Source organism: Ursus maritimus, unplaced genomic scaffold (assembly GCF_017311325.1).
Source record: "Ursus maritimus isolate PB19 unplaced genomic scaffold, ASM1731132v1 scaffold_5, whole genome shotgun sequence".
In the NCBI taxonomy this organism is placed as follows: Eukaryota; Metazoa; Chordata; class Mammalia; order Carnivora; family Ursidae; genus Ursus; species Ursus maritimus.
The window spans coordinates 41741646-41765883 of NW_024426663.1; the positions used below are offsets into that span (position 1 = coordinate 41741646).

General features: G+C 36.3%; 1 protein-coding gene and 1 non-coding gene across 2 annotated transcripts in view; one reads left to right on the plus strand and one right to left on the minus strand.

The window, feature by feature from the left end:
- Positions 1–24238, minus strand: part of NDUFAF2 (NADH:ubiquinone oxidoreductase complex assembly factor 2) — a 147829-nt gene that overhangs the window by 33069 nt on the left and 90522 nt on the right. The window contains exon 3 of the mRNA XM_008691386.2: positions 9161–9201. Coding sequence (XP_008689608.1) covers positions 9161–9201 — 41 coding nt within the window. The remainder of the gene's footprint in view (positions 1–9160; positions 9202–24238) is intronic.
- On the plus strand, positions 20711–20877 carry LOC121100849. The gene has a single exon (XR_005832636.1). It is a non-coding gene; the product is annotated as a small nucleolar RNA SNORA23 (small nucleolar RNA).

Below are 24238 nucleotides of genomic sequence, written 5' to 3' on the forward strand. Positions count from 1 at the left end.
ACTTTTCATTGTGGATGGTGGTAAACCCATCCAGACACATCTTCAGGGAGGAAGAAATGCTAGTAGGTGGCTAAAGAATGGGATGTTGATCAAGCTCAAGGATATATCCTTTCTAGTCTTGGAAACCAAATCCCGGAATGACTGCAAAACCGAAGACATAATGCTCCTGTGTAAACTTGTAATAAGATAAAATTTCTGAAGGTAATATGTTTTTTCCTTGCAACCTTAAAGATTAATCAGACTAATTCACTTTTGCAGAAGAAATAAAATACTAAAAACAGAATCTAAACATAATTTAACAGAGTTTTGATATCTAGGACAGGTTGGTATATACAAAAGAGGTCTACAAGGAAATTGTGGTAGCTAATAAGCACATACCAGGTGCTTAATAAGTAATTGAATGAATAATAGAAATTCATAAGCATTAAGGTTTTAATAAGGAATTCCAAAAACTAAGCCACATTGCTTGTTTTCTTTTTAAAGGTTTTATTTATTTATTTGTTTGTTTGTTTGTTTGAGAGAGAGAGTGAGAGAGATAACATAGGAAGAGGGGGGAAGGGCAGAAGGAGAGGGAGAAGCAGACTCCCCACTGAGCAGAGAGCGGGATGACTCCATCCCAGGACCCTGGAATCATGATCTGAGCTGAAGGCAGAAGCTTATGATCTGAGACGCAGGCAGAAGTTTTAACCGACTGAGCCACCTAGGCACGCCAACACACTGATTCCTTCTTACGCATATTGCTATGATAACTCCTTAAGTGTTTTTAGTATTTTTAGAATTTCAAGTATTTCAGTTTTCAGTTTATTCTAAATATCTTATTTTTGTATCAGGGACCCAGCATGTTCTCTTAAAATACAGGATTACAAGGTTTCATTGTATTCTTTTTTAATGAAATATTTCAAGTGTATAAATATAGTTAATGATATTATATACACCCATATGTCCACCAACCAGCTAAAGAAACAAAACACTACAGCTATAACCAACTTAAGAAATAAAACACCACCGATAAAACACTACAGATATGATCATGATCCAGCTTAAGAAATAAAATACTACAGATATGATCAATAAAACACTCTGTGACCCCTTCCCCAACATTCTCCTTCCCCAGAGGTAGTAACTACCCTCAATTGCTTGTCTATCATTTTCATGCATGTTTTTAAAACTTTTACTACACCTTTATATATCCATAAACAACGGTAGCAGTGATTTCCTACATTTTTTGGCACACGTACCTCTTAAGACTTTTGAAAACTATGTACCCATCTTGCACATTTAAGTTGACACTTAAATAATGGCAAAGGATGTATTTTCCGGTTTATTGCACATTGAATACGTCCTTTAAGTACGTTTTTTGTCAAAACCTTGGAGCAGTTTAACTTATTCAATCTGTGGAAAATATAACCATATAACTTAATTGGCAAAGACCATCCTCATTGTCAAACCCAATCAGCCAAATGTGACATACTCTCTGTCTGAAAAAGTCTAACTTAATTTTTAAATTCAAATAAATGTATTATTATGTGTCCCCATGACAACTTTCTCACTTGTGGATTTTAATTTTAAGAAATAAATGGATAGCTAGCTAGGTAGACAGGGAAACTATAAGGCATGGATCCTTGCCATGAGTTTGTCACCTGGCTAAAATAATGTGTGCCCCCTTCAGTAATTTTACTGAAGCTTTCTCTGCTTTAGTCTCAAGAGACTCTCCCTCAGGAGAAATTCACTCTCCAATAGTCTCTGTTTGGTGCCCTGGAGATTTTTAAACCCCAAGGCAATGCACCAGAGAAAGATTTAGGATGGACAAGGGGTAAGCTTTCCTTTCAAAAGTGGGAGACAGATGATTATGAAAGCCATCAGAAAGGAGAACTGGCAGACCAGAAAGAGATCTCAGGCAGATCATTTTTAGGAAGGACGACATATGGAAAGAGAGAATATGGAAATTAATGTCTTTAAAGCTATCCATACCTGCATATCCCACTGAAAGTCTTTGTGTTTTCAGCGGTAGAGGCATCCCAATTTGAAAGCCACTCCTCAACAGCAGGGGTTGGCAAACCAGTATCTACCCACCACCTTTTTTGTGAATAAAGTTACACTGCACACAGCCACACTCGCCTGTTCACGTACTGCCCACTGCAACTGCATTCACACTACCACGGCAGAGTTCAATATGAGCGACAACACTGTGTCTCACAAGGCCTGAAACATTCACTTGCTGGTACTCTGGAGAACAACTCTGCTACCTCTCATCTACAGCGCTGTGTATGTGTTTTTTAAGAATCTTCTCTCTAAATCAAAATTACATATTCACATAACTTGTGAGGCCAAATTGTTCTACAAATCTTATTATGAAAAATAGTTCTCTCTCCCCCAAAACAACTACTTTATATGTTTTCACTTGATGTCTATGGTTATGGCACAGGCCAAACAAGGGAGTCACAAAAACGCTTGACAGCTATAAAGGAGACTGCTCCTGATCCCGCCACAATATCCAAATAACATTCGTGTGGTGCCTGGGTGGCTCAGAGGGTTAAGCATCTGCCTTTGGCTCTGGTCATGAGCCCAGGGTCCTAGGATTGAGCCCTGCATTGGGCTCCCTGCTCAGCAGGGAGTCTGCTTCTCCCTCTCCCTCTGCCTGCAGCTCCCCCTGCTTGTGCTCTCTCTCTCTGTCAAATAAATAAATAAAACCTTAAAAAAAATAACATTAGTATGTTAGTATTTCTTTATTTTTAAATTTAAGCACTGTGTATTAACTTACTATTGAAAATGAGGACTTACCTCATCCTTCTTGAGACTTAATACTCTCAATATAGTTGTATATCAATATTCACTATTTATATGATTAGGAATAGACACTATAACTAAGTTATCTAGTATACCAGGATTATTTTTCTTTTTTCCTACCTAAGCTTTGTTTTCCTTGGAAATAATAAGTAAATTCTGTGTATTTTCCAGGTACTTATGTATAATTCAACCTCACTTGTTAAGTTCAGTAAGTATATGTTCATTCAACCACCCTTATTTTCAGATTGGTGCCTCTTCCCTCAAATTTGTCTGGATATTGCTTTTCCTTTTACATATATAAACTCCCAGTTCTCAGTTGGGTAGAGAAGTTGCTGGGTTTTCAAACTTTCACAAAGAGAATTGAACAGCATCCTTCTCTTTTCTTCAGGAGACTTAACCCTGAGATTGTACTATTATTTAATATACGGTTCATATTCAAACTTTACTAATTACCCCAATACTGTCCTTTATAGCTAAGTACCCCACCCGCCCCAATCCAGGGTCACATATTACATTTAGTTGTCACGTTGATCAGTCTGTCTTTGTTGTTCATAACACTGACATGACCTGAAATGTGTTCCAATTTAGGTTTTCCGGTTCTTTCCTGATGATTAGATAAAGATTGTGCATTTTAAGAAATATGACATGAATATTGTCTGATTCTCAGTGCATTATACGACGGGGCACACACGATGTCAAGTTGCTCTACTTGATACAAGTTTTGACCACTTGGTTAAGGTGGTATCCACTGGATTTATCTACTATAAACGTATGTTTCTCCCCGCTTTGTAATTAATACGTATTCTGTAGGGAGATACCTTGAGATCATGTAAATATCCTGTTTCCCAATAAAATCTGCCCCAATGGTTTTGGTACACACTAATGATTATTCCCTGAAGAAGCTATTACAATGATCACTGAAAAATGGTGATTTTTCCAACTCTACTATTTCGCCTACAATTTATTGGTTAGCATCTAATTGCTTCTTAAACAGATTTTCAACCGAGTTATGTTTTTAGCACCAGCCTCAACTCCACTTTTAGAATTTCCTGGCACTGCCAATTACTGAGCATTCAATGGGGTCTGTGATGTAAACCAGGTTGCTTCTGGGCTTTCTTCTCTGCCAGATTAGAAGACATTCTCAATTTTGCTAAATCTGTTACCACCTGTTCATCTACTTTCCAGCTTCCAAAACAATGTTGCTGTTTTTGCCTCTTTAATTACTTTAACCTTGTAGGTTTATGATTTTTAAAATAAATCCCTTTGCTGTCGTTTTCATTAGGCTTGAAAAGGTAAGTAAATTCATAGTTTAACTTGCTAACTTTGCTTTAAGGTCCGTTAATCTTTCCTTGCTTTCAAACTCTATAGAAATGGTATCATATTGTATGAAATCTTCTGTAACTTGCTCTTTTGGCTTGACATCATGTTTCTGAGATTTATCCCCACTGATACAGCTCTAGTTCATTCATCTTTAATGAATGATGCCGTAACCCAGCAAACCGGCATGCTGCAATCTTCTCACCCATTTCCACTGTATAACCAGAAGTGATAGTGTGAGGTTTGAGGTAGGGGACTGTTTTTCCACAAGAACATACACCCCATCTTTGTAATTTAAGGTAGCAGGAAAGTGAGGTTCCATATGCAAAAATATCCATTTTAAGACATTTCAATTCTGTAACTTACAAAATGAACATAATAATACTGGGCACTGAGAACTCAATCCGTAGTTGTCAGTTACTTGGAGACAATGGTGAAATAGGACCTCAAGAACTCAGAAATAAGATTCCTCGCTGAAAGTGAAACTGTAAGGCCAGAACAGAGATGTGAAAAGAATAAGTGAAAGAACAGCTGCAGGGCCAGCAACATTTGATCATAATATAACTACTGTATGAGCCAAAGAAACAGTATGTCAGTCAGAATGGGGAAGCAAGGAAAAAAAGACAATCATAGAGACAAACGCTGGTAATTCGTACAGTGTGTCCCTGGCAGCCTCAACCAACATGTGCAATTTTTTCTACTCCAAATCATAAGGTTATTCCTAGGATTCAGACAGATGTTGGGAACTGTGGCCAATTCTATTTAAATATTTCCATTCCTATGGGTCAGATTATCCCTATTTGGGGATGGACACAACAGGCAGTTTTAGGCCTGATGCAATTAAACATTTATTTTACTTAACTCCCCTTATCCTAATGCCATACTCACCAGAGTATGGTAACCTGTTTTTTTTCCCTCTGCCGACTGAATTTCTATTGTAAATTAATATACTGAAATTCTGGCAACTAATTCAAACTCACATGTCATTTAGTCATTGTGATATCTTTTAGAGCCAAATCACCTTGGACGTGGACAAAAGCGAGTTTGGAGCTTCCAGCTCAGGTCTTAGAACACGGTCAAGTAAACAAGTTACTGTGAAGTATTATCCTATGCCATCCCAACCTTCTGTTTACAGCATCACCATCTCCAACTCCATTTTCTACTGGTTTCTAGAATTTCCTCTTCCTTTTTCATTAGTTTTCATAATTTCCTCTTTCCTCTTCCATTTTCTACTTCATTAAAAATGAAGTAGATGAGGTCTATCATTATAGCTTTATTCTACTGTCTGTAAACCTATTGCTGAGTCATGTATTTTTGTCAATACTTGGCAGTATATTTACTTTTTAAAATGAAAAACTTTTTGTTTCCTACTCTTTCGTCAGTATGAAAGGAGAAGCAATATTTAAAATATTTGCTATACGTGATTTCTAATGGAATATAGTCACCACTAGGAAAAGTCTACCTCATTAATTTTATGACATGTTAATTCAACTTGTACCACACTGATGAACAGGTGCTGTACTATATTGGCAACCTGCAGTAAAATGTGGATTTCTAGGATAGCAGGACAGCCAGCGTTCACCTTCAAATTATGTTCAGTTTTACAGGGTCATTTTCTGGTTGGCTTTCGGAAATTCAAACTCTGTCCTGGAAACCATGTAATATACTGACATAGCACTGAGATTTCCAATTCTGTCAACAAAAGCCTATCTAATAATGAATCAGGCTCTGTGTTAGGTGCCTTGTGACATACAAACAAATGAGACATAATCCTTGTGCCATATAGCTCACAATACAGTCAGAAAGACAGATGAACAAAACAAAGAGTGATAATACTGAACTCAGAGGGCTGTACAGCTGTACAAGGCAGTATAGTTATATCCAGAAAGGAGTGCTTAACTCGATGAGACAAAAAGTTGAGAAAACAGCTGAGGAAAGCATGAAAGAATTTTAAAGGGAATTCAGCAGGAGCAGAAGCGTGCCAGCTAATGAGGGAGGGGAAAGACAGTAAACCTGAGAAACAGCAAGAAGTTCCTCGGAGAGGAAAGTGGGTACACCAAGTGTAAGGGGGAAAGTAAGAAAGCTGGGCTGGGCACGTATCAGGAGGCCTCGCATGGTCTGCCAAACAATGAGACCTTTCGGCTACAGTTTCCCAAGAAGTGTGCCTAAAAATTTATTCCTTCAAGCCTTCAAAGAGGCCAAGAAAAAAAATGTGGGGTCATAGGGTAGTTGTGTGTTTGATTTTATAACAAACAGCCAGTTTTTGGATGTGGTTGTATGACTTTCACAACAACCATCACTGCATGAAAGGTATGGTTGCTCTAGTTATAGCTATTGTTAATCTTCTGAATTTTCACTCTTTTCATGGGTGTGCAGTGTAATACATCTCGTTGTGGTTTCCCTGACAACTAGACATGGGGAGTGTCTTTTCACATGCTTAGTGATCATTCTTGTATCTTATGAAGTGACTGTTCAAGATTTTTACTCAATTTTTATTAGCCTTGTTTTTTTTTTTTTTCTTTTAAATCATTGAGTTGAGGTGTTTATATAGTCTGGATACGAGTTCTTTGTCAAATGTATGGATTGTGATTATTTTCTCCTTGTTCATTGCTTTCTTAATGTTCTTTGGATAAGCTTAGTTTTTAATTTTGATTAAGTTTAATTCATCAATGTTTCTCCCTTCTGGATAGTGCTTTCTATGTCCTGCCTACCTCAAAGTTGTGAAGATATTCCACTATGTTTTCTTCTAGAAGAATTCTAAGTTTTAGCTTTTATGTTTAGTCTGTGCTCCACCTTACATTAATACTGGTACATGATATCAGGTAGGCATCAAGGTTTATTTTTTTCCCTCATGGATATTAAGTTAAGATCTAGCACCATTTGTTGAAAAGACTTTTCATTTTTAATTGTGCTCCTTTGGTGCTACTGTCAAAAGCCAATTGGCTGTATAATGTCTACTTCTGGATCCTCTATTCTTTTCCATTTACTTATTTATATATCCCTATGCCAGTACCACACTGTCTTGATTACTATAGTAATTACTGTAGAGTAAGTCTTAATGCCAGTAGAAGTCCTCTAATTTTTATCTCCCCTTTCATGATTGCTTTCAGCTACTTTAGGGCCTTTGCATTTTCAAATACATTTTAGAATTCATATACACCTTGATTTCTACAAGTCTGATGGGATTTTAATAGGATTTTTATTTGGTTGACTCTCTACATCAGTGGTTCATAAAATATGGACCAGTAGCATCAGCATTAGCAAGGAACTTGTTATAAATGAAAACATTCAGGCCTTACCCTAGACCTAGTGGATCAAAAACTCTAGGGCTTGGACCCTGCAATCTGTGTTTTAACAAGCCTTCCTGCTGGTGCTGATGCACGGTAAAGTGTAAGACTTTCTGCTGCAGATCAATTTGGAAGAATTAACATCTCAGCAATATTAAATATTCCTACCCACGAACAGATATTTCTCTCCATTAATTTAGGTCTTCTTCAATTTCTCTCACCAGCATTCTGTAGTTTTAAGTGTACATGCCTTGCATATATTTTGCTTAATTTATATCAGGGTATTTTATGTTCTGATGCTACTGTAAATGGCATTTTAAGCATTACTGGCTGGCCTTTAGCCATTGTGTAAAGGTGAAAGGGACAAAAGTCTCTTTGGGGTGGGAGTTCACTAAGAGACTTTGGAAAAAAGTAGAGAGCTTGAATGATTGGTAACATCTTGAAAACTAGTTTTAACAGGCATGTAAGATTAGGAGGTTGTTTCTAATGAACTGATATAGGCATTACGCAAAAGCAACTGTGAAGATCACAAAAAGAGGGACAACCATATCAATGTTTCCATGGAAGAAGGCTTTTAAAGTTGTAAGAATAGAAGAAACTTCTTTAGTCCTGAGAATAGGAGCTCTTATTATGGTCAAGAGAAGGGGACTTCAGAAAGCTCCTCGATGATTCCTACCACCACTGAGGATGCTTCTGAATCTTGGATCACAATGATTTTTCTTCCTTTTAATTCCAAGTTCACTGATATTAGAAAGAAGGATCTGACAAGAGTAGGGCAGGGCCAAAGTGGAAGCAACATACAAAGCTAGAAATGGGCTTAGAGATGCACTCATTCAGACCCTGGCCTGACAAACGTTGATGGGGTCAGTACAGGAGAAATGGAGCATAAGTATGCCAATTTATGGGCATCACGAATTCTGCCCTGCAGTACCCTATCTCTCAACAAGTGGGGCCTGAGTGTTGGAGCCCATTTCTGTCGTCATCAGGGTTGTAGTAGTGATGGAAGAGGGGAGAGAAAACAAGAGGGAAGTCCTACATAGAAGAAAAGGAATAGGCAGTACACTAATGAATTTGGAAATTTTCCTCTTACGAAATACATTTACTTCTTACAAAATAATTTTAGAACACTTTATGCTATTGTTTTAAAATAAAAATTATGAAATATGTTTTAAAAATATAAACACACCACAGCATTGCTATACTTTTTATTCTGCATACTACCAAAACTATGTTTTTAAAGTTTAAAATAAAAATTCAATTATTAATTACTGAGTGTTATATGTTACATGCTAATTGTATATTTCAAAGTTTCTTCAGATACTTGACAGAGTTAAATGTATATAAAATTATAAAATTTTTTGTTTGCTATAAAGTTAAGGGCAAAATAAGCAGATCATGATTTGAACAGGACCATGAGGTTCAGTGTTTCTCAGACTTTTCCACCAAGCACCCATACCAGAACATAGTTCCCAGGAACCAGCAAAATGTCTTGATGCAAACTGCTCTAAGTCTGAACTTTCTAAAATGTATTTTTGTTTTGTATTGCATTTTTCTTATTTCATTTAAAAATTCATATGAATTTCATGTTATACTCCACAACTTGTGCATTTATTTTATTATAAAGCTGTTTTAAATTGTTTTCTGTGGAGTAAAATTAACACTCTGGGAAGATGCATAATATCTATTCCAAGGCTTTATGTAAACTTCTAATTCAGAAACACAGCATTATAAAAACATGCTATTTGAATATTTTCATTCTGTATTCTTACCTCCATAGTAGGTGGAGTCTTTCTTGTTTTTCTAATCCAAGCTAGAAAGAAAAATGACACTTAAATGTAAGTTTTTGATCATTTGCACAAATACTGTATTCATTCATGCGTGAAACAAATATTTATTAGCACCTGTTACATGCTGTTTAAGGCACTGGGCATATAAGAAGGAACTAAACATGAATTTCCTCCTTTCCTGAAACACTTATACTAGTGAAGGGGAACAGAAAACAAACACACAAACATACGATGTCAGGTCGTGATGTTATAAAAAAAAAATACAATAGCATAGGGAGTTTGTTAAAGAGGGGACAGTCCATATCTAAAATCAGACCTCATAATCGTCTGAATTCAACTGAGTGCCTGATGCTTTATAGCAATAGAAAGGAAGTGGGGCAGGTGCCTCTAGGGAAGTGTATCACAATCACACGGAAGACATACAGTACATCATGTAGGAGAGTAGAATCAGATTTTCTGGGTTCAAATCCCAGTTCCATCACTTACTAGCTGTGTCACTTGGGGGAAGCTACTTAATTTTCTAAAAATCAGATTTCCTATCTGTAAAATATAAATTATAAAAGCATCTACATTGTAGCGTTGTCATGAAAGTTAAATGATATCTATAAATTCTTAGCTCAGAGTCTGGCATACAGTAAGCATTAAGTCTAAGTTAATACTGGGGCGCCTGGCAAGAGATAAACTCCAAATGGACGAAGGACCTCGATGTGAGACAGGAATCCATCAAAATACTAGAGGACGGCATAGGCAGCAACCTCTACAACATCGGCCAAAGCAACCTTTTTCACAAAGGCAAGGGAAACAAAAGAAAAAATGAACTTTTGGGACATCATCAGAAAGGCAAGAGAAACAAAAGATAAACTGAACTTGTGGGACTTGATCGAATAAAAAGCTTCTGCACAGCCAAGGAAACATCAAAACAAAGAGGAAACCCACAGAATGGGAGAAGATATTTGTAAATGAAACTATAGCTAAAAGGCTGGTATCCAAGATCTACAAAGAGCTTCTCAAACTCAATACACGAGAAACAAATAACCAAATCAAAAAACGGGCAGAAGATATGACAGACACTTTTTCAATGAAGACATACAAATGGCTAACAGACACATGGAAAGATGTTCAAAATCATTAGCCATCAGAGAAATTCAAATCAAAACCACATTGAGATACCACCTTATGCCAGTAAGAATGGCAAAAATTGACAAGGCAAGAAACAGCAATTGTTGGAGAGGATGTGGAGAAAGGGGATCCCTACCATTGTTGGTGGGAATGCAAGGTACAGCCACTCTGGAAAACAGTGTGGAGGTCCCTTAAAAGTTAAAAATTGAGCTACCCTATGATCCAGCCATTGCACTACTGGGTATTTACCCCAAAGATACAGACGTAGTGAAGAGAAGGGCCATATGCACCCCAATGTTCATAGCAGCAATGTCCACAACAGCTAAATCGTGGAAGGAGCCGAGATGCCCTTCAACAGATGACTGGATTAAGAAGTTGTGGTCCGTATATACAATGGAATATTACTCAGCTATCAGAAAGAACGAGTTCTCAACATTTGCTGCAACATGGACGGCACTGGAGGAGATAATGCTAAGTGAAATAAGTCAAGCAGAGAAAGACAACTATCATATGATTTCTCTCATCTATAGAACGTAAGAACTAGGATGATCAGTAGGGGAAGAAAGGGATAAAGAAAGGGGGGGTAATCAGAAGGGGGAATGAAACATGAGAGACTATGGACTATGAGAAACAAACTGAGGACTTTAGAGGGGAGGGGGGTGGGGGAATGGGATAGACCAGTGATGGGTAGTAAGGAGGGCACGTATTGCATGGTGCACTGGGTGTTATACACAACTAATGAATCATCGAGGCTTACATCGGAAACCAGGGATGTACTGTATGGTGACTAACATAATATAATAAAAAAATCATTAAAATAAAAAAAAAATACTGGGGCGCCTGGGTGGCACAGCGGTTAAGCGTCTGACTTCGGCTCAGGGCGTGATCCCAGCATTCTGGGATCGAGCCCCACATCAAGCTCCTCCGCTATGAGCCTGCTTCTTCCTCTCCCACTCCCCCTGCTTGTGTTCCCTCTCTCGCTGGCTCTCTCTATCTCTGTCGAATAAATAAATAAAATCTTAAAAAAAAATTCTAAGTTAATACTATCATTATCACTATTATTCCATTAACCTATATTTTTTTATAACAAACTCAAAAACACTAAGATCGATAATTTCTTCCTGGCCTATGGGGACAGATCGAAAACTGTGAGAAAATATACTTTAGGAATTTGGTCTTTAAAAAGTAGAAAACTGTTTGATCACTTTCATTTAGATTTAGTTTTCATTACAAAATTGTGAGGTATCCTTATTTAATAGAGAAATTATAGGGGCGCCTGGGTGGCACAGCGGTTAAGCGTCTGCCTTCGGCTCAGGGTGTGATCCCGGCGTTATGGGATCGAGCCCCACATCAGGCTCCTCCACTGTGAGCCTGCTTCTTCCTCTCCCACTCCCCCTGCTTGTGTTCCCTCTCTCGCTGGCTGTCTCTATCTCTGTCAAATAAATAAATAAAATCTTTAAAAAAAAATAGAGAAATTATAACTTTCTCAAATTTATACATTAAGTAGTACTGGTGGCATGTGAGTCCAGATTTGACCCTGTCTCTAGCTCCAAAAGCTATCCATGTCCTACTAAGCAGCCTCTCAAATTTCAGTAAGCAACAAGCAAAGAACACAAAACTAGGAGGAATAGGTCATCACCTTAATTACATGTCAGAAAAATAAGAATTACTGGCCCCATTTTACAGATTGGGAAACTGAAGTTCAGAAAGATTAAGCAATCTGCCTAAACTCACATAATTGGTGGGTAACAGCCTGGGAATCAAGCCCTTGTTCAACTGGCTCTAAAACCTGAGCTCTGTCTGCTCACCAGCTCCCTTCTCCTTGGACCAGCTCCATCAGCCTGCCTTCTGTCATTCAAGTCATAGCACCAGGAACTGTCCTCATGACAAGCCCAGTACTGAATGGCTGTTGGGGTACAGACAGCAACATTCAACTGCAGGCCTTGCACTGATACCATAAATGTATTTTTAATATAGTCCCAGCATTTTAACCTTCTCTACTCCTACTTTTGAGTTTCTCCCCCTACTGTTCTTCTCTGCATTCTCTTTCTCCTTAGCTTCCACTCCTATGTGGTCCATTTCTAGCCACAACTTGTACAGATTTTATATTCCCTGATAGGCTTGTAAGGTTGTCAGGGGCAAGAAGCATCCATGGGATATTTATGTTTCTACCACCTAAATGCCTCCAAACAACAGGTACTTAATACAGCTGTTGAATGAATATGTCCACCATAAAATACTTCTATATGAATATTTGTTGTAATGGAACTTTTGCCTGTGTTAGAAAATCCAGCTTAGCAACAGTAAGACTCCTCTGTGCAATCAAGGAAATAAGTGCTTTATGGAATTTTCAACTGCCTCTTTATGGTCAAAATAAGTTACTTAACTTTATTTATGGATTTTTTTTTCCTAGGACAGACGCTTCTTTTAAAATAATTCAACATGACCCATATACCTCTAAAAGGTTTTAAGCAGTAAATCTTTAGTTTTAAATTAGATTGGAAAGTTAATTCAGAAAAATCAACTGCTAGGGCGTGGTCGGCAAACTATACAGCCTGCAAGCCAAATTCAACCCACGGCTTGTTTTTTACATTTTTAAATGGTTGAAAAAAAATATCAAATGAAGAACAATATTTCATGACACATGAAAATTATATACAATTCAAATTTCAGTGTCAGTAAATAAGGTTTTATTGGAACACAGCTACACTCATTTGTTTACGTATTATCTATAGCTGCTTTCATGCTACCTCAGCAGAGTTGAGTAGCTGTAACAAAAACAGTAGACCCCACAAAGCCCAACATATTTGTCACCTGGCTCTTTAAAGAAAGTTTGCCAACCCCTGTACTAGGCCTACCATTAAGTAAAGCCTTGTAGCAATAACTATCTGTCTTGATTCAAAAACACTTTCATATTATCTAAAATAAAAATCATTATTAACTATTACACTTTTTACTAATGAATACCATGTATTTGAGAGTTTGTGAACACCTGCTGTTGGCATGAGATCATGCTGAAGAAGTGTAATGGCACAATGCATGCTTACTATTACCATGAGAAAAACAACTTACAACAACAATCTGTATTATGGATGAGTCTATAAAACATCATTTTCAGGTTTTGGGTAAGGTTAGAAAAATACTTCAATAGAATCTCAATAATTTTTAAAAATCCCAATGTAAATAAATAGATTGAATAACTCTGATATGTGTTTTCTAAAGTTTACTAGTTTTGTATAAGTTTATAAAATTCATGCACGGAAGAATGCCATATAACTCAGATAATGTATTAAGAACTGCCTAGAATAGTCACCCTTACGGGACACACTATTCTCTCAGGAAAGATACAGAAATTCCTTAGTTTGTTTAAATGGCTCGAGGAAAAAGATCTTTGTTTTATCTAGATAAATAAATGCAATTGCTGAGATAAATTTGTATAATGCTACAATAACCAGATACTTGAAATGTTCTTGAGATGATGGCTGATGCCCATTTACTGCTATGTATCCAATAAAGGCTACAGCTGGAAATATTCAATGTGATCACTCATTTATATAATCTTCCCTAACTTTCCAGTTACTGTATGCAACAAAGGAAATATCCTGCTGAAGGTTGGCAAAGGTTAGGAAGAGGAAGGAATAAAAATAAGCATTAATATCAAATCATTACATTTCTTTTTTTTATCCCATAACAATCTGGAACTGAACCTCTATCCAATTATAAATTATATAATGATTTTGCCATTGCTAATTATATCTGTATGGCGGATTCTGTATCAGTCTTCATTATAATGTAACCATTGTTTGAGTAGAATTTAGCAAGATAACTGGACAGTTTATGCCATAAGATCCTAGCATTCTTTCATCAATGTTCATTTGCATTCTCATCAGTATGCATGAGATTTTCATTGAACTTTAATACTCTTATTGGAACATAACACACTATAATAAGCATAAAAGTGAGCATGCAAATTAAAGCTCCCATTAATCACTAAAAGAGACTAGAAGAAGCAAGCAGGAAAATATTTCATGAAGCATACACTCTTCAAATTTCCATAAGCACTGGAAATGGCTAGCACACTTTCAGAAGAGGTACCAATTGGGGTTAAGTTAAATGAGACATTTATCGCTAGGGTCAGTAAGGTGACCATTCGGAACAAAAATTACAGAAAGCTTGTCAACAGACTGCATCCAAAAGATATTACATTAGAGATATGTGTTGTTTACTTCACTCAAGAAAAATATGACCCTATAATAAAGCCTCATCTCCTAAAAAATGATCTTTGCCAGTTCTGGGTGTGTACACATTATAAAAAACTATAAAAATAAGAATCCATATTTTTTAACTGTGAAAATTCTTCAAATGATATATTATGAAATGAGTCACTTTCTGATTACTTACCCTTGGGCATATCTTAATGATATTGTTAGTTTAGTTGGCATATTTGAGTTAAATATTTTGTGATGCTCATGATGATTACTGTTCTTTTTTCTTAATCTACTTTATTGAGATATAATTTATAAACAATACAGTGAAACCATTATAAGTGTGCAATTCCATAAATTCTGAAAAATGTATACAACCTTCTAACCAGCACCACAATCAGTATAGAGAACACTTCCATCATTCCCATAGGTTGCCTAATGTCTGACCACATGCAAACACCCACCCTAATCCATCCACAGCCCCTAATTAGTGCTACACTTTCTGTCACTGTTGATTAGTTCTGCCTTACCTACAATTTCATATAAATGGAATTTTACAGTACGTACTCTTTTGCATCTAACTTACTTTACTCAACATAATGTTGTTAAAGTTCATCCATGTAACTGTGTCTGGAGAACAGACTCTTAAGGTAGGCTCCACAACCCCCATCTCTTGATGTCTACACCTTTGTGTGGGCTCTTCCCCTTGAGTGAAGGCAGGCCCTGTGACTTACTTCTAACTATGATAAAGGTGATGGGATGTCTATGAGTGCATAATTATGTTAGGTAGGATTACAGCATCCATTTTGCTGGAGCCTCTCCCTTGCTGGCTGTAAGGGGGAAAGTGGCCATGTTGGAGGATCCTATGTGGCAAGAAACTGCCAGTGACCTCTCAGAGCTTAGGGTGACCTCTGGCCAGCATGAAGTGAAAAACTAAAGCCTCACAGTCCTACAATTGCAAAGAAATGAATGCTGCAGATAACCACACATGTGGGAAAGTGGATCCTTCCACACTCACACTTCCAGATGAGAAAGCAGCCCTGGCCAACACCTTGATTGCAGCCTGTGAGACCCTAAGTAGAGAACCCACCTAGACTGTGCCTGGAACTGGGAGATGATAAATATGTAGTGTTTTAAACTAAGTGTGTGGTAATACAGATACGGAGCAATGAAAAACAAGTACAATGAGCATAGCAGCAGTTCATTCTTTTTATTGCTGCATAGTATTCCACTGTATAGAAAAATGACAGTGTGTTTATCCACTCACTTTTTGTTGGGTGTTTGGGAAGCTTTTAATTTTGGGCTTTTATGAATAAAGCTGCTATGAAAACTTTGGGTACGCGTGTTTGGGTAGACCTATGTTTTTATATCTCTGGGTTAATATCCAACAGAATTTCTGGATTATAGGGTATGTGTATGTTTAAATTTATAAAGAATTAATAAAATGTTTTCCAAAGTAGTTGTACCATACCATTTACACTTCAGCCTAACATTTATGAAAGTTTCAGGTACTTTACATCCTCATTAACACTTTATATCATCATTCTTTTAAATTCTAACCAGTCAGTGTTATGTAGTGGCATTTCACTATGGTTTTAATTTGCATCCCTTGGTAACTACTGACATTACATATCTTCTTTTCAAATTCTGATGTTTGTCCTATTATTAGATTGTAAGAGTTCTTTACTCTGTTCTTTACTCTGGATATAAGCTCTATGTCAGATATGTATTGTAAATTTCCTCCTCATCTTTCTTTTCATTTGCTAAATGTTATCTATTAAAAAGGGGAATTTAAAAAATTTTGGTAAAGTCCAATTTATCATATTTTTTCTTTTACATGTGGTGTCCTACCTAATTCTTTGACTCTCTCTTAATAGAAAGATTTTGTCCAATGTTTTCTTCTAGAAGTTTTAACTTTCACATTTAGGTCTGTGATCAATTTCAAGTTAAGTTTTTAGAGACGATGTGAGGTAAAGATCGAAGTTTGGTTTTTTCATACCGATATCCAACTACTTAACACTAGTTGTTAAAAAGAATTTCCTTTTCCTATTGAAAACTCAACTGACCATATAAGGGTAGGAATACTTCTGGAACTCTCAGCTTGATTCCATTAATTTTATATGTATCCTTATAGGGGTATTAAATTGTTTTGGAAAATGTAGCTTTTTAACGTTAAATCCTCCAACCTTGATCTTTTTAAAAAGTGTTTTAGACAGTATGGAGGTTCCTCAAAAAGTTAAGAATAGAGCTACCCTACAATCCAGCAATTGCACTGCTAGGTATTTACCAAAAGGATACAGAAATACTGATTCAAAAGGACACATGCACCCCACTGTTTATAGCAGCATTATCAACAATAGCCTAATTATGGAAAGAGCCCAAATGTCCTTCGACTGATGAATGGATAGAGAAGATGTGGTATATATATATAGAGGGGGGGGGGGGAGAGAGACAGTGGAATATTACTCAGCCATAAAAAAATAATGAAGTTTTGACATTTGCCACAGTATGGATGGAGCTAGAGAGTATTACACTAAGTGAAATAAGTCAGTCAGAGAAAAACAAATACTATATGATTTCACTCATATGTGAAATTTAAGAAACAAACAAAGAAAAAAAAGAGAGAGATAAACCAAGAAACAAACTCTTAACTACAGAGAATAAATTGATGGCTCCTGGAGGGGAGGTGGGCAGGGGGATGGGTCAAATAGCTGATGGGGATTAAGGACTGCTCTTGCTGTGATGAGCACTAGATGTTGTATGTAAGTGGTGAATCATTAAATTCGACACATGAAACTAATATTATACTGTATGTTAACTAACTGGAATTTAAATAAAAACTTGAAAAGAAAAAAAGAAGTGTTTTAGGTCCTTAGATTCTTTACATTTTAATATAAAATTTAGGATAAGTGTATTAATTTTAAAAAGGAAAAGCCCGCTAGTATTTTGACTGGGGATACACTAAATCTATAGGCAAAATAACATCTTTTAAATATTGAATTCTGAACCATGAAAATTATCTATCTCTCCATATATTTAGGTTTCCTTTAATTTTTCTTAGGATTGTTTACATTTTTCAATGTACAGGTTGTAGAGACATATTTTTCTAAATTTATCCCTAAATACTTCATATTTTGAACAATTATGTCCTCTGTGAAGAGAGTTTTACTTTATCTCATCTGTATTCATTTTATTTCTTTTTCTTTCCTTATTCTACTTACTTGAATTTTCTAGAATATGATATAAAACTGGTGAGAGGATATCCTTTTGTTCCCTATTTTAGGGGGAAAGTGTTCTTTCACCATTGAATGAAGTTACATGTAAGTTTGTGTTTTTTCTTCCCCTCTTAATGCCCTTTATTAGGTCAAGGAATTCTCTATTCCAAGTGTGTAAACAGTTTTTAATTATGAACGTATGATGAATTTTGTCAAATATTTTTTCTGTACCAATTGGAATTAGCTTATGGTTTTTCTCCTTTGTTAAAAGTTGAATATAAATGCAAATGAAATTCACAATGAGATACCATCTCATACCTATTAGGATGGTTATTATCAAAAAGACAAAGGATAACGAGTGTTGGTGAGGACATGGAGAAAAGGGAATCCTTACATACTGTTGGTGGGAATGTAAATTGATACAGCCAGCATGGAAAACAGTATGGAGGAACCTCAAAAAATTAAAAAGTAGAACTACCATGTGATCTAGCAATCCCTCTTCTGGGTATATATTCAAAGGAAATGAAATCACTATCTTGAAGCGATATCTGTGCTCCCATGTTCTCTACAGTATTATTGACAATAGCCAAGATATGGAAACAACGTTAAGTGTCCACTCACAGATGAATTGTAAATATATAATGGAATATCATGCAATCTTAAGAAGAAGAAAATCCTGCTATTTGTGACAATATCAGATGAACCTGAAGATACGGTAAATGAAATACATAAGACGCAGAAAGAAAAATACCGCATGATATCATTTTTATGTGGAATGAAAAAAAGTTGAATTCATAGAAGCACAGAGTAGAATGGTGGTTACCAAGGGTGGGATGTGAGGGACATGGGGAGATGCTGATCTTTAAATGTTAAACCAACCTGTATTATTGCAATAAATTCTACATGGTCATGGTATATTGCCCTTTTTATATATTGCTGGATGCAGTTAGCTAATTAATATTTTGCTAATGATTTCTATGGTTATATGGGATATTGGTTTACAGTACTCTTCTCTTTATTATCTCTGAGAGGAGTTAATATCAGGGTAAACCTGGCTTCACACAGTAAGTACATAAGTATTCCCTCCTCTGACATTTTTGGTAATAGAAATGGCCCATCCAGGTGAATGAAATGAAAAAAAAAATGTATTCTGCAATTTCTCACTGTAATATTCTATAACTATCAACTACGGTAAATTGTTTGATACACACAGTTGTTGGGACACCTGGGTAGCTCACCCAGTTAAGCGTCCAACTCTTGATTTCAGCTCAGGTCTTGATCTCACGGTTGTGAGCGCAAGCCCCATGTTGGGCTCCATGCTGGGCATGGAACCTACTTAAAACAAAACAAAACAGAACAAAACAGAACAAAAAACAAGATATATATAGTTGTCTTCTTCTTCTTTTTTTTTTTTAAAGATTTTACTTATTTTATTTGACACAGTGAGAGAGAGAGATTGAACACAGACAGGGGGAATGGCAGGCAAAGGGAGAGGGAGAAGCAGGCTTCCTGCTGAGCTAAGAGTTCAAAACGAGGCTCAGTCCCAGGACCCTGGGATCATGACCTGAGCCGACGGCAGATGCTTAACCAACTGAAGCTACCCAGGTGCCCCTATATAGTTGTCTTCTATATCATTCTGACAATTTCTACCTTTTACATGGAGTTTTTAAACCATTTGTGTTTACCACAATTATTTACATAATTAGGTTAAAACCTACAAATATTTGTATAGCCATATTCTCAACATTATTCAATAGCCAACAGGTGGAAACAACCCAAATGTCCATTGATGGATGAATAGATAAACAAAATATGGTAAATACAGGAAAAGGCATATTATTTATCTGGAAAGAAGAATGGAATTCTGATATATGATATAGCCTGAATAAACCTTGAAGACATCATGTTAAGTGAAATAACCCAGATATAAAACAGTAAATGCTGTATGATTCCACTTATATGAGAGACCTAGAATACTCAAATTCACAGGTACAGAAAATAGAATAGTGGTTGTCAGGCACTGTGGTGGGGTGGGGGAGGGAATGGGAAGTTACTGTTTCATGGGTAAGGAGTTTCAGTTTAGGAAGATGGAAAAAGTTCTGGGAGTGGTATTGGTATTGTACAACAGTCCAAATGTGCCTAATGCCATTGAGCTGGCACTTAAAAATGGAGCTTTTTATGTTATGTATCTTTTATTACAATAAAAAATGAGAGATAATAAAATCAATGTAATCAACTATATTAAAAGAATGAAGGACAATAACCATAAAAATCAACTAAATGCAGGGAAAAAAATGACAAAATCCAACATCATTCATGATACAAATTCCCAGCAATCTTGGAAAAAAAGAGAGCTCTCTTGATCTGATGGAGGTGACCGCATAAAAACCTGCAGCTAACATCAAATTTACTGGTGAGAAACTGAATGCTTTCCCAATATTGACAACAAGGTAAGACTGTTCACTTTCACTATTTCTAATCACCTATGTCATGGAGGTCCTTGCTAGACAGGAAAGCAAGAAAGAAAAAAAAAAAAACACCTACTGGAATAGAGGGAACAGAAGAACAAACATTGTTTATGTAGACAACCTCCCCAAATTTACAGTAAACTAAAGTTTATAAGTGAGCTTAGCAAAGTTGTATAAAGTACATGATACAAAAATCAACTGTATTTTTTTAAATACCTGAATTTTTTTTTAAAGATTTTATTTATTTATTTGACAGAGAGAGAGAGACAGCAAGAGAGGGAACACAAGCAGGGGGAGAGGGAGAGGGAGAAGCAGACTCCCCACTGAGGAGGCTGCCTGACGTGGGGCTCAATCCCAGGACCCTGAGATCATGACCTGAGCCGAAGGCAGATGCTTAATGACTGAGCCACCAAGATGCCCCAAAAATCAATTGTATTTTTACATATTACCAATGAATACTTTGAAATTGAAATAATAAACAATTAGCAGTAGCCCCTAAAAATTAACAAACATTTAGGAATAGCTGCTGTAATGTGTGCAGCTTTCATCTGTGTCTGATAGCAGTGTCTGTCTATGCTTTGCATTCAGATCTTGCTATCCCCATAAACATGCAGCCGAAGAGTAAGCTGGAATCATAAGGCAGTGTTATTTTATTTGAAGTAAGTTGATTACCTATGTGCTTTCATGAATAAATGCTAAGTTTTCTAGAACTAAAAAAGAAACAGGTTATTTTTTAAAAAGCTTTATTTATTTATTTTAGAGAGAGACTGGGGATGGGGAGAGTAGGGGCAGAGGGAGAGTGAATCCTCAAGCAGACTCCCTGCTGAGAGAGGAGCCCCATGCCATCCCACAAACCTGAGATTATGACCTGAGCTGAAATCAAGAACTGGACACTTAATGGACTGAGACACCCAGGTGACCCAACACTTAGGTTTTAATTTAATACAATATATGCCAGATCTGTAAGCTAAAAACTACAGATAAAAAAAATGAAGGATAGACCTAAGGAAAAGGAGAGAATATGCTGTGTTCATAGAAAACTCAATTCCATTTCAAACTGCTCTATAAATTCAATGCATTCCCAATGAAAATCCTGGAGGGATTTTTTGGTAGTAATTGATAAGGTGATACTAAAAATCATATATAATGACAAAGGGCCCAAACTAATTAAAACAATTTTAAAAAAGAGATTGGAGGATTCAAATGACCTATTTCAAGACTTACTAAAAAGTGTGTGTGGCGTTGGGAAAAGGACAGACAGATCCATGGACAGAATAGAGAATACATAGCCCACACCTATATAGCCAAATGATGTTTGACAAAGGTGCAAAAACTGTGAGAAAAGGATGGTCATTTCAGAAATAGTGCTGAGAGAGTAGTCAAAACCATAAAGACAGAAAGTATAACGACGGTTGTCAGGGGCCAGGGAAGGGTAAGGAAGAATGGAGAATTATTGTTTAATGGTACAGAGTTTGTTTTACAAGATGAAAAGAGTTAAGGGAATAGATGGTAGCAATGGCTACACAATAAAGTCAATGTATTTACTACCACTGACCTGTGCACTTAAATTGGCTAAGATGGTAAATTTTATGCTATGTGTATTTTAACACAATAAAAAATAGTACTGGAAAAAAACAGGATATCCATATAAATGAAACTGATACCTACACCACACAAAAAATAGATTCAAAATGGATCACAGATATAAATCTAAAACCCCAAACTATTAAATTTCTAGGAGAAATCACAGAAGAAAAAATTCATGACAAAAATTCCTTACAATACCAAAATCGTGATACATAAAAGAAAAAAATGATAAATTGTACTTCATTAAAATTACAAATGTGTGCTCTCCAAGAGGCACTGTCAAAAGAATGGAAAACAAGCCACAGACTGGAACAAAAATATCTGCAAATCACATATATAGTAAAGGAATTGTATTGAACATAAATAAAGAACCCTCAAAAATAAACAAGTTAGAAAAAACCCAACCAAATAAAAAATTTCTGGGCAAAATGATAAGACACCATGGTAAAGAAGATATACAAATGGCAAATAAGGTCATGCAAAAATGATTAGCATTGCTAGGCACTAGAGAAACAAAAATTAAAACCACAATGAAGCACTATAACACACCTATCACAATGGATCAGATCAAGTGACAATGACAGCACCAAAGGCTAGTGAAGATGAGGAGCAACTATCACTCTCCATGCAGTGCTAATGGGAAAGCTAAATGGGATAGCCATGTTAAGAAACAGTTTAGCAGTTTAAGTTGAATCTATTCTTGCCACCTGACCTAGAAATGCTACTTCAAGGTAGTTACCTGAAAGTAGTGAAAGTTTATGTTCATATATTTATTTATACCTGAATAGAAATACGAATTTATATAGAGGCTCCAGTTATAAAGGCTATAAAGTGTAAACAACCTAAGTGTCTTGCAGCTGGTGAATGGACAAACTGATATATCAATATGATAAAATTCTACTCAGCAATAGAAAAGGAATAAACTGCTGATTCATGCAAACACACAAATGAATTTCAAATGCATTAAATGAATTGAAAGAAAGCTGCCTTCTGCTTCCAGGCAAGATGGAGCAACAGGGACAAATTACATGAAACAATAATTTTCAAGACAGTGGACATCAAGTGATGAAATATAGTGATCCCTTCAGAATGTTAAAAAAAAAAAAAAAAGCCTCACTTATTGCTTTGAGAGTTTCTAGGCTGTGGCATGGGGAGGGGATCCTGCTAAAATCACCATACTACTTATGTTATGGAGATGGAGCTGGGAGTCTAGGGAGACCAAGGTGACTAATACTCACGGACAGACTATCAGACACAAACACAGCTACACAGAGAGAAAACTGTGGAGATTGGCTGGAGGCTGCTATCGGGTATTCAGCAAAGCACTAATGAGTTAATGCGAGTAAGAAACTCTTAAGACCAGGAAAAGAACCACCCAAAAGGATCAGAAGGAACAGTCCTCACGTTTTACACAGGGTCAACAGTAATGTTAATTTCCACCACCCAGAGTGGAAAACGTCATGACTGATGGGGCAGAGGAGAGTGATCAGCAATGACTTGCATCAGCAGTGCAGAATTATTAGTTCTAGATTAAACTCTGTTCCAGTCCCAACTAACGAACCTTAAAAGAAGTCCCTGGAAGGATCAAACTGTTTCCAAGTAACTTAACTGTGTCTCAGAACAAAGCTCAACAATATAGATAGGAATATAAAAATATCCAGTATCCAACTAGGCAAAAACTTTAAATGTCTGACATCCAATCAGAAATTGTGAAGCCAACAAAGAAGCAGGAAAATACTTTGCATATTGAGGAGAAAAAAATCAACTAACAAAACCAACTAAAAACAGACACAGATGGTAGAATTAGCAGATAAGAACATTAAAACAGTTATAACTGTACTCCATATGTTCAAAAAGCTAGAGGACAGATTGAACAGGTTAGGTAGAGACATGGAAGATATAAAATAGACCCATATCAAACTTGTTCAGATGAAAGCTACAATGTCTGAAATGAAGTATACCCTGGATGGACTGGTAGGAATTTGACAGTGTAAAAGAAAACATTAGTGAACTTGAAGATACAGCAAGAGGAACCATACAGAATGAAACCCAAAGAAAATAAACCACAAATGAACAGAGTGTTTGTGAACTATGAGACAACTTCAAATAGCCTAAAATTGTAAAGGGAGTCCCCAAAAGGAAGGACAGAAAGGGACACAGAGGAAAGTATTTGAAGAAATAATGGGCAGAATATTTCTAAAATTGACTGAAACTACAAATCCGTAGGTCTAAGAAGCTCATGAAACTTCAAGCACAGGAGACTATATGATGGTACATCATGATCAAATTTCTGAAAACCAGTTAAAAAAAGAATAACTTTAAAATAGCCACAAGAAAAAAATACGCATTAAATACAAAGGGACAAAGAAAAGCATGACACTAGATTTCTACACAGAAACCATGTAAAGTATCTTTAAACTACTAAAAGGAAAAGAAAAAAAACTATCAACCTCGAATATTATAGCC